The sequence below is a fragment of the Lepisosteus platostomus genome, chromosome 4 (assembly GCF_059453375.1).
Source record: "Lepisosteus platostomus isolate fLepPlt1 chromosome 4, fLepPlt1.hap1, whole genome shotgun sequence".
NCBI lineage: Eukaryota > Metazoa > Chordata > Actinopteri > Semionotiformes > Lepisosteidae > Lepisosteus > Lepisosteus platostomus.
In genome coordinates this window covers 73,650,408-73,662,429 of record NC_142614.1, presented here as the reverse complement: position 1 = coordinate 73,662,429, position 12,022 = coordinate 73,650,408, and the positions used below count along the sequence as shown (strand labels likewise).

At 40.4% G+C, this 12,022-nt stretch overlaps 1 protein-coding gene across 16 annotated transcripts in view; it reads left to right on the top strand.

Moving 5' to 3' along the window:
* mef2cb (myocyte enhancer factor 2cb) overlaps positions 1 to 12,022 on the top strand; it is a 92,200-nt gene that overhangs the window by 42,466 nt on the left and 37,712 nt on the right. For all 16 annotated transcript variants that reach the window (XM_088630668.1, XM_088630663.1, XM_088630658.1 and 13 more), the window contains one exon: positions 1,869 to 2,054. In XM_088630668.1, the coding sequence (XP_088486794.1) occupies positions 2,001 to 2,054 (54 nt within the window). In that variant the 5' untranslated portion in view covers positions 1,869 to 2,000. The remainder of the gene's footprint in view (positions 1 to 1,868; positions 2,055 to 12,022) is intronic.

Below are 12,022 nucleotides of genomic sequence, written 5' to 3'. Positions count from 1 at the left end.
TACAGTACAGATGTTTTGTACGCAAAATTTCGGATGAGCAGTGTTGTATTTGTCTGATTAACTTTCAAATTTCTAAAGCCTCCTGGTTTTTGTGCGGCCCTGCATGCTGTGCAGTATGCGTTTCGATCCAGACTGCACGCGATATGAATGAAGGAGGCAGACATTCAGAGACAGACACACCAATGGATTCGTCTCGTGTTTCTTTCTTGTCACAGACGTCCTACATTCCGTCTCGTGCACGTGCCTCAGTCGCCACACATCTGGCTTCTGAAAGAAAAGGAAACTAAAGATTTTTGATCCGAAGGCGCTGACAGTTCTCGTGTATTAAGCAGAGCTTAAGTAATGGGACATTCATTTCCATAACGAGGGACGTTATCACCTCTGCTGTCAAAACACAGCACTGTTTTCTCTTCAGAAATGAATTAGCTGGCCTACTTAATGCACACAGATACAGAGAGGTTCATTACATCTCTGATTTGCACTATCCTTCATGAGATTTGGTCATTTAGTTAAAAGAAGACCAAGAAAAACGGAATTTATCTTAAGTACCAATATTAATTTCTTCAAGCTAAAAAAAAAGATTAATATAATTGTGCATTTCCAGGCCTAAACCATAAAGAATAACATTAGGACTCACGTTTGAGAAGGGCTGCATGTTTGATGGTGCGTCATGAGTTAGGAGCAGTGGGCTCAGTAATATTAATCATTTGTCTTAAATTATTATTTCAAGAAACTCAAAGTGCTGTCCAGTTGCATCTACATAATACACAACACAAAGTTTGCTTCTAGGAAAAAAAGCTCCAGGAGTTAAGCCTTGTGGAAGGCGGAAGTGAAAAGACAGGCATTTAAGTCATTTTCAAAGCGTCAACCGTCTCGAATGGATTCAGGCAGTGACAATCACAGACGTGGTGCAGCAGATGGGAGGCTCTGTTGCCCACTATGTGGGGAAAACCTGTTCTTTTTCCCAGAGTAAGGAGGCCAGAATCAGCAGATCTCAGGTTAAGAGCTGGACTGTACTCACACAATAAGACCTTCAGGTAACCATTCAGGACCTTCCAAGAGAACAGGAGAAACATTAAGCACCTTCTTACTCACAGGGAGCCACTGGACTTGTCCTATCATTCCTGGATATACTGAAGACCATTTAACACCCAAGTAGATACCCCAGTAAGCAAGGCATTACAGCAGTTTAATCCTGGAGAAATAAAGACACATACTGTACTAGGTAGGGCCTGTTGTACATGATGCTATCAAAATAACATGTTTTGCTACCAGGGAATAAATGCCTTAAACTTTTTTTTTTACATGCGTTGTGATTTTTTCTGCATTTATTAGACCATGAGAACATAAAAATGAGAGGAGGCCTTTCAACCCATTTAACCCATTTGAAAGACCCGCATAGAATACGAATGGTACTTATAGTCTGCTACACTTCTTTCTCGCAGGAACTCTCTGGTTACGTTGTCAGTCTTTCTACTCTAAACGGAGTGCGGCATGTCTCCTGGTTAGGACATGTTTATTTTCTCCACACAAGCAAAGTGGCTCCTAATGGCCTGCTCTTGTTTGTAACCTCTCTGACACTCGTATGCTCATTGAAAAGACGTCTAACGGTGTTCTTTCTTCTCCTCCTTCACAAAAGTGAAGGAGTAAAACGTTAGGTGAATTTACAGTATAAGTCTCAAAAGAAGTGAGATAATGGAATGATTGACACTTGCTTCACTAAGGTGATGCACAGCAATCGGTTGACAAAACGACGAAGGAAATCTGGCTGTAAAAGGGAACAAGGGTCTTTTGCTTGATTATCCCCGTGAGTGGCTCTGCTCCTGCAGCCAGTTTGAACACAGCTTGCCTCTGTTTTTCTGTTTCAGGTGTGGATGCTAGATTTTGTGAATTGAGCGGAGCAAGTCAAGAAGAGAAAGAGTGGTGGGAAGGATACTCGAAGGAAAGGAAGGAGAAAAATACAATACTTTGGAGATAAGGGAGGAAAGAAGACGGGGACTATGGGGAGAAAAAAGATTCAGATCACGCGGATTATGGACGAACGTAACAGACAGGTAAGCGGAGACCTCGTTGATTTTTTTTTTCTAAAGCTGGCATTCAGCACCAAGGGAATGCGATTGCACAGGTGGGAGCCTTTCCCATGTGGGAGCGCTGAAGATGATCGGCTCTGAAGCAGCGTAGCCACCAACACATCTCCCTTCACGGCGCCACATCCCTCACGCGTGGCGCCATCTCCGTGGAATACAAATCTGGTAACGTGGCAGGTGAAACAGGCGTGCCGGCTTGCAGTCTGAGCTTCTTTTTTAAACATTTGTAAGCACTGTCTCGTGGCTGCTGGCCTCTGGGTTCAGTTCTCCCAGTGCTCACGTGGTGTGTTCTCCTCCCATCTCTCAGAGACATCCAGGTTCACCTTGATTGGCTCCTCTAAATTGTCCCTTTGCAGGGTGTGTACAAGGGAATTTTGGATGTGAGCGACGGGGTATTTATTCACTGGCTTTGGGACTGCAGAGGAATAGAAAACAATGAGCTCTGTGGCCAGATGGCCTCCTCTGATTGGTAGTATTTCTGATGTGACTTGCGATCTGTAAAAATGGCCCTCGTTATAAAGAATGAGTTCTGGCATCTTCCGTTATCATCTGTCTCAAGAGTGTCAAGTCTATCTTGAGGTCCCTGGTTTTCCTGCAGGCATCTAGTGGCTGAGCTACAGGTTTATGAGGTGTTACATTTTCCAAGAACGCATGACTTCAATCTTACACCTCAACCAAGATGCCAGTAAATGATAACGGCCACAAAACCATTATCAGCTATTAGACTATTTTTACCTTTGTTTAACCCAATAGTCTGAAGTCTTTTAAATCTAGCAGCCGTTTCACAATCTGCACGCATTTGAGAAGACATGAGAAAGGCTTGGTGTTTTCAGCAAAACATCCTATTTTCAGAAGTGTTTAACATGCCCAGCCTTGAGATCACTGGCTTTAGGTTACCAATACTGGCATAAAACATTGTATGCGTTACAATACAAAAAGTTTGAGAAATCTGTGTTCATGTTAACTGTCACGATACCTGATGTGACAAGAAAAATACAATCAAATAATCAATTTAAGTATTTAACTTTCTGTGCTTTAGATACAGTAGTTGCACTATCCATCCGTTTCCCATTATCTGTATATAGGAAATGTGAAGCTAAACAACAAGGCTTGATCCATGCATTAGCACTGGCATTTGAGAGCAAACGCCACAATGATTTATCAGCTTTTAATGAACAGCCTTGCCTAACGAATTTGAGGTTTTCAAGATGAAAAAAAGGAAACAGAAAAGGCTGAAAAGGCAATTTGGTGCAGTTTTTTCTGTTTCTGCCCAGAATGCTCTCTCTGTTTTAAACACTTTATCTTTAGTTCGTATTGTAACATACTTCTTGGAGAAGCCTTGAATGAATGGAGGTCATTCTGCTCATCTGGTCCTGTTTCTTTATAGTCACCTGGTCAGTGCTGGTGGTACTGGGAACCAGCCCAAGAAGAATTAAATCCTCTGAAAACCCCCTATGCCTAACCCTAGCCCTAAACCTACCTTTAATCACCATGACAAGAAAATGCCTCACCTAGATAAATAAGTATTTCAGAAAAGATGCAAAACCACAAAACCTATAGTATTGTTCTTATTGTTAGCCTCATGTCTGCTTTGAGCTGTAACGTGTTTCAAAGCCCAAAGCGTTAAATGTTTTGCGAAAGAGACGTAGATTTCTAACAGTTTTAATGACACTCTTTAAATTGTCTTGTAAACCTTAAAGGATTGCTGCAAGTTCACAAAACCTTGGGCCCTTAATATAAAGCCCACTCTTCAATGTTTCATCCAGTGGCCTTTCAAAACTCATTGGCTTAAAATCTGATCTAACATTTAAAATAAATAACTTAATTATAAAACACAAGAAGTCAATTCTGGTTTTTAAAAAATGGACTCCATTAAATGCAAATCTCAAGGACATGCCTTATGAATTATTGAACATAGTCTGCAGAGGTCTGTTCAATGAGATTGCTGAAGTAAAAAGATTATTTTGAGTGTGCCATTCTGCCCTCAAATACCTAATATATTGTACAAAGGAATTAAACATGTGCAAAGTATATAGAGCCAAAGTTCTATAATATACTTGTGGTTGCTTACATTCTTAGAATGTCTTACATCTCAGTGTGCTGCATTTGAAAGACCGATATCCACATCGTTGTCTGTGGATGACAACTTCAAGACTTGCTTTGCGTGAAGTAGTAAAACATCTTTAATAATTTCTGAAAGCACATTGGCTTCAGCCAGACATCACTTATCTTTGGAGAACTTTTCCGAATATTGGTAAAAAGCAAATCCCTTTCAGCGTCTTTTTGGAATTGAACTGCCAGCTAAATGTAGAAAACATAGGGAGAATTGGTTTCACTAAACTAAATTGCCTGAAACCTCCCGTTTTGTCATAGGAAGACAAATTTAGGTCATCTTAGATTTAGCATGAAGAAACTGGTTTTTGAGAATCAGAGTATCTAGGCATGAAGCCTGTGGTATTTCAAAAAGAATACATTTATTTTATTAGCAGCTGTTCCCTTTGACAACATTGTTGAAGATTTTAAGCTTTAGTTTAAGCTAATCATGGCTATACAGCCACTACAGGCATTTGAGTTTTTCATAATGTATATTCATAATAAATCATGACTAGGACTCTCTGTGTTTTAAATACTAAATTCTGTTAGAGAAAATTGAAGGATTTATGATGGGTATAGTATTCATTTACTCCCAACAGGTCACTTATTACTTTAGAACCAAACCAGAAAGTAATACGTCCGTACTCTATTTGTTTTAATTGGTTTACGCATGAGAGTTGGAAGTCAGGCTGAGTTATTGAACTGGATGCAAGGTTAACTGCTAAAGTGATCTATGATTTATTTCAATTAAAGGCTAATTCATTCATTCATTCATTTTTAGCAAGTTAATACAGTATACATTAAGTTGCAAAAATAATAATTTGAATGACTTATATATGTGGTAATGCTTTTCTGTATTAATTTAGGGAAAAACATTTCTAGATGTCTGTCGGCATTTTTGTTTAATATATTCATTTTCTTCAGCCATGCACTTAGCATATCAAAGTTGAACACAATGGAATAATATTTTTGGTTTGTGTCCTGAGACACCCCAATTGCTGGAAGATGAATGATTTACACGGCTAAAATGGTCCTTCTAACTGAAAAAGAAAAATGAAAGAAAACGGCACAATGTATCTTTTCATTCTGACAAAATTAAGACCTCTCATGCATAGCTTTGCATTAAAGCATAACTTGTGAGCCCCTAAAAACAAAGTTTTAGCCAATCGATTTTCTGCAGCAGCTCATGATAAACTGTCATACTCACATTATTTTCCTTCAATATGGATTTGCTGTCGGTCTGATTAAAATTCTACTGTAGATCAAACAAGCAGCAATGTGTCTGAAAGTGCACGGACACATTTGCAGTTTCCTTTTATTAGTAGTCTCTCTTACACTTCATGCAACTTAATTCTGAAAGACCCCAATGTGTTGGTCTCTGCTGGCTTGTTAGACTATCGAAACTTAGTAGCTGTGGGGTAAGGTCAAAAGTTGTGATGCTTATCAGGCCCAGTTATTATATTTAGTTTTTTCCAAGTCAGATTATTTTTAATAAGATTATAAGGATCAACACCTTCAGCGCACTGGAATAAGAGCATACAGGTTCAAACTTTTAGTTTACAAAATAGTCAGGTTTTTACACTAGCCCTCTAAACACACTTTTCAATTTGACATGTATGGCATTATCACTAAAACATGTATATAAACATTCCTGCTTATGTTGCCTTTGTTCTTTGAGACAAACAGGAATATTGAGGACTCTTTTCTAAAACTGTTTTTATTCAGGATCTTTTTTTTTTACATTGAGTTGTTTCAAGCTGTTGGGGAAAAAAGAAGCAACTGTTAAGTTATTTCATTAGTTGTCAGCCATGCGAATCTCATAATAATACTGGAAGAACAGAAATTGTGTGATTTTGGTCTGTGTTGCTGTAAAGTAAAAATACACTGATGAAACGAACAGACGAACAATGATTTTTCATGTTGTCGGATGATTTTGCTCCAGTTGAAATGCACCAGCTGGAATTGGTTATGTCAGGCTTTTCTTTCGTCATCTCCCCTTAACCTTTTGTCTTGCATTGTTTTACATTTTCCCATGAATTCCAAATAAAAGTTCTCAGCTGGACAGAAATAATGATTTGTTGCCTCTTACGCCAATCAGTCGGCACTTGAGAAAGCTCAGTGCACACCCCAGATGGCACGGTAACTTTTTTCACCCCAGTCTAGTGTTAGACTCCTCACGTTGTCCCTGCTGAGTTCTGAAAAGTCGAGATCTTCAGTTTATTCAGAACAGAAGTCAGCAGCCTGCGAGGTGTTTGTATGAGAGTCCAGCTCTAGTGTCTTTTCTTGCCCTTTTGAATCCCCATTGTGTGTGTGTCCAACAGTGTGTGCGTGATATTTGTATATAAATGATTGTGCTGCATTTCGTCGCCCATTCTGATGTTTGATAATGATGTTTTGATGAAACTACCTGTGTTGTTTCCTTGGCTACTCATATCAGATCCGGGCATAAAAGATCTTGAGTTGACGTGGGTGGGTATTTGTGGGATTCTTTTAACAATTCATACAGGAAGTTCTGTGCAGCAGTCATGCTCCTCAGCTTTGTTAGAATAATATTTCACATCCTGTTAGTGGCTGCCTTTCGCAGTCCCCTTATCCCTCATTTTACTCCTTCTGCCACTTGAGAGCTCATACACAAACGCCGACCTGTTCTCAGTCCACATGATGTACAGCCTCGCAATGACTTCTGAACGTCCTTCATTTTTAGCATTGGGACATGCAATTATTGGAGTCCCCCCAATTAAAATCCTTTCAGGTAACGGATTTAGATCCTCCCTATTAAAATGATATAAGCCAATCGAATTTCAGGTATATGGGCATGGCATTCCTACTCGCAAAGATAGGCGGTGCCTTTTCATTGATGGTATGTTAATTTGTAAGCGAAGATGATTAAAGTACAGTCTAGTAAAACCAAAGTCAGACATGAGGAAAGGCAGCTATATTTAGGAAGGCGGACAGCAAAGACAGAGGTTTAAAAATATGTTGTGTTCTGTTGCCCGTCCTCCCACACTCTGTACATACAAATCCGAATGGAAGCTGTCTGTTCAGTTGGTTAGCAGGCTGCCTCTTCTGAGCACACAGACAAGCTGTGTTACTGTACACAGAGGTCTGCTTCCCCTCCGCTCCACACAAGCAGTTTCTGTGAAGCCCCACGGCTAAAAGTTATACACGGGTGAACTTTCTTGTCCCCCGTAAGTAAGCCCTTTAGAAGCTTTCAAGGTGTGCGCCTCGCGTGGGGAGGAATAGCAAAAAGATACGTGCCTCTTTTTAACCATTTCCTGCTAAGGCCGCCTACCAAAGTGTTTGGAGTCGTCGGATGTTTTTTTTTTAAGTCGGCTGGTGCTCTTCAGGGCATCCGCTGGTCGGGATGGAAGGGTAGAGGGGAAGAGCCCCGAGGGAGAATGGGCAGGAAGGGCTCATGTCACTCTAACTTGCCCCTTCATGCTTCTCGATACTTATTTATTTGTTTTTCCTGACTTTAGAGCCAGGCTCGCGAAAGCCACTGGAAGTAAAATGTCTTCCTTCTGTGGAAATAGCAGCGGAAGAGCGAAAATCAGTAAAATTAGCAGCAGGAAAATAATGAGGCCCTTTGGGTAGCTTGTCACCCCCTGCCATCGCCACACGTACACCCCATGTTTCCCACCTTTACTTGCTTGTTAGTTTGCTAGCAGTTCTTCAGAATGTCTGCTCTCGTCACCCGTAACAGGCGCGCTTTCTGCTCTCTACGGAAGTTCAGAACCTTAACACCTTTTCTGTTTTGCAGATATTCCTCTGACTTTTTTTTTTTTTAATATTGTGCAAATTCCTTGGATGGTCTGATAGGGAGCATCAAATCTAACACCGAAAAGTCCTCAGTTGTCACCTGTTTCAGTGTCTCGCCGGTGAATAACAGCATCGGCTACATCTACATCTCTGCAAAAGTGAAGAAAACAAGTCAAAGGTTTTTGATAGGTTGATATGGAGGTTTAGTGAATATAGTAGCCAGCCTGGAAATACTTTTTTAATATTTTTATTAGGTAGGCAGTTCATTTTTTTTAAATTTAAAGAACCAATCTACATGTTGCTGTTATCAATTTAGCTGGTGTAAGTGTAGCTCAACATTGGGGAAAAAAAACAACATAACTTAAGAAAAGATAGTGGTCGCAATCTGGGCTTGTGTTAAAAGTAAAAGAACAAAAGGCTCAGTTGTCATTGATCGGTAAAGGCATAAAAGTTCATAGTTCTTCAAGTAGTTTGACTGAATTCATCCCTGATCTCTTTGGTTCCCAAAACAATGGGACAGTGTTCGCAAAGGCAAGGGCTCGGGGGGCAGGGATAAGGAGCCGCCTGTCATCCTTGTTTCTTTCGGGAGGCCCTGAGGGATCGGAGGCGGGCGGTGGGGCGCAGAACCGGAGCCATTGTGAAGGGGAAGCAGTTGTGCTCTTCCTGTTATGAGAGGAAATGCATACAAATGTGCTTCCTGACCCTTCGCATGACAGGGAATGAAGCTCCGATTGACCTTCTTGAGCTGGAGGTACTTCTGAGCTCCCGCCTCCTCGATGGTAAACATGTTTGTCCTCTCCGCGCCGCATACCTGCGCTGCCTCGGCCCGACCAAGAGAGGGACCGGAAGAGCGAAGCCCGGCGATTTGTCCATCCCCCAGAATGAGCACGGACGCTCTGGAGAAACGGGCTCCATGATGGATGATTGTTCCCATTAATCACCCGGTTGTTGAGTGACCTTCTGGTACTTGAATACTCGGGCCCTTCCAAAAGCGTAGGTGGGGAAACAGAAAGCCCTGGGGTGGAATAAAATCATCTAGCAAACTCAGAACTGGTATTGAAGTTATACATAGAAGAGCAGTAGGAAATTTGGCTACCAGGTCAACGACAAAGGGTTTAAAAATGGTTTGTGGTTGCAAAGGAGCAAAGGATCTTTTCCACGCTTGGGTTTTGCACTACAGTTTTAAACAAACTGTTGCATATTGACACTTCTGAACGCTTTACAGTGTGGTGAAGGTGTTTAAACTGTCCTTTTCTGTAATTAGCTTCAGTGGGAAATAGGTGTTTGACAACATGTATCAATCCTCTTTGATATAATGGTTTGGATGTGCGTTACATTATCACAACCGCAGAAAACAGCTGAATAAATTGTATTTTCAGAAGCGTAGGTTTGCAAACACCAATAGTAAATTGGAGACCACAGTCACTCTCGGTAAGGAATGTTTCTGTATTTCGACAACGTTTTCTAATTCGACTGGAGCTGCAAAACGAAAGGAAATGATTTAAGCTCCTATTGCTATATCTATGGATTCATTACTGAAAACAATTTCTATCGCACTGAACCCGCAAGGCCATGTATTTGAGTTCCATTCAGATAAACTGAAGTCTTAACGGAATCAGTGACCATGGTGGGCAGTCAGTGCTCAAATCTACATACAAAATCTATTTTTTAATAGATCTACATCTGCATTGTTTGTGCTCTGCCTGTTTGTAAACATCTTACTGTTGTTTAAACATACAGTATGACCACTTTAAATACATTTTAAGTTTTTTATTATAACTAGACAGAATATTCCGTAAGATTTCATTTTAAGAGTTTCCCTTTTACCTGTAAAAGATCTTGAAGCCAGATGTCAGAGTTCAGTGTTAAATGGCAAAAGTAAGCAGATCCAAGTAAAACCATATTTTGATTCTGCAGAAATGTGTGTTTGTAGAATCTGGTTCTTTGATGCAGACAGATTTGTTCTTGCCTGAAGTAATAACACTGGTTTAAGAGCTTCAATGATCATACTGCACTTTGCACCTAAGTTGACTTACATTAAAAAGTAAGTAAAAAGTAAAATCTGAAGAGTCTAATTATGCTCAGCTGGAGCTCGGTGGTGACAGAATCAGCTGAAAGATATTCCAAGAAAAGTGTGTTTGACTAAGATCACTGAAAACAGTGTTTCATTGGCCATTATCACACCCCAGCTAGAGGAACAGTAGTTATCTGTAGTTTGAGATCTCTAGTAGTAGATCTCTAGTTTGATACTTGGATAAACACATGATGAGGTTCTCATTGATACATTGTTTGTAGCCGTGGGTTTTTTAAAGAAAATGCACCGCAGAGTGGTCATAACATAATCAATCCAAGCATTAAAAATACTTGGATTTAGTTTATTTAATCTTTATTGAGGTTTTGGTTTTCATTTTATTCTGCCGTCTCAAAAATTCAGAAGGTATAAAGAACAAATCTAGCTCTGCGGAACACTTTCAGATTGTCAGATTTACCCCCGTCATGTGACAGTGATTTATAGGGCCCGGCTACTGGTCCTTATAATTGTATGAGGTCCTTTCAGTGAATATTGTTTCTTGCTGAATATGTTTAGCTGATAACTGGCTCTTAGTAATAAATATTCCCCGTGCCACCCACTGATGTTTGAATTCAAGAGGAAATATGTTAAATAATAATTGCCTTTGCATTTATGACACTTATTATGAAGTGTTATCCAGAAGGTTAATTATCATATTAGAAGAATACAGGCTGTGCATTATCAGGCTTCTCTTTTTTTATCAGTGCACTGTAATTCACAGTAAAGACAGGCTGCACACTGGTGCTAGAGTGTGTGTGTGTGACTTGGAGTCTGAATGTGTGCCTGTCTGTATGTGACGTCTGTGCCAACCCCAGGAGTAGGAGTACAGAGTCCTAGCATGCAGAGACATCTCTTTGAGCAGATACAGGCTGACTGCTGGGATTAGACGGCCTTGAATGTCACGTTTTCCCTGGCATGACCAGCTGGAGCTTCAAAGGAAAGCCAATACTGCAAGCTGTGGATTCCGCATTACAGATACATTTTAAAAACTTAATAGGAGACCGAAACTAAACAGTCGAGTCAGCCATATTTCCGGGCGGCTCCTTGTTCTGTCCCCTACACCCTGACACTTCACCTTGTCCTCGTCGGCTTCCAGCTTTCGGCCTCGCGTGTTTGACTCGCTTTCCCACATGAGCCACTTATTCTTAGTGCAAACCCAGCTGCCCGTCCTCGTTCACAGGAGCCGCAAATGACCGAAAGTGCTGTTGAGCGCTGCCCTCTCTTGTGTGGTTTCCAGGAAACCTTACAGGTTGCAGTGATCCTGTTAATGCCTCATATTACATCCATTGCATCCAAAATGTTCTTTTCAATAAAGCGCTGTAGAATTTTATTTGTTTTGTTTTTCATCTGCGTTCTGTAGATGAACTGACCCCCACATGCCACCATTTCTGCACCATTTGGTCAGCCATTTCGTTAAAACTGATACACAGCTCTTGAACTTTCTTGATTGGGGAACTGTTAAAAATGATACTAAACACAAGCCCTTTCCTCTCTTGAATTATTCCATAGACTGTGTTTTGGGGTTTCTGAGTCATTCTCATTTACTTTATAGTCCGAGTAGTAGACAGTAATGCACAAAAGAGGAAGAAGCCGAGATGATTTTCTCAGTGACAATTAGTCATTGTGACACAGGTGTTAGTCATCATGTGCTCCAGGTTTTTCTTTTTATTCTTCACTGGCATACTGGTCTGGGGCAGTTGAGACTCTGCAAAATTAGAGCAGAGGTTTTCCAAACTGTTCCCACTAGCAAAATGGCTGGCTGTTGGCATTCATATCACTGATCTCCATGTCCATCATTGTTGGAAGGATTTGTATGCTATTTCTAAGAGATTAACAGTTAATTTTGCGCTTTTGTTCCAGTTTCTTATGTAACAAAAAGTCAGTCTGAAACTTTGTATACCATCTGTTCTTCCAGAAAAATACAGATTTTTTTTTTCTCGTAATGGCACAACCTAGTTATCGCTGGCAATTCCTGTACTGTTTGAAAGATTATTTTTTTTTAATTTTGAAG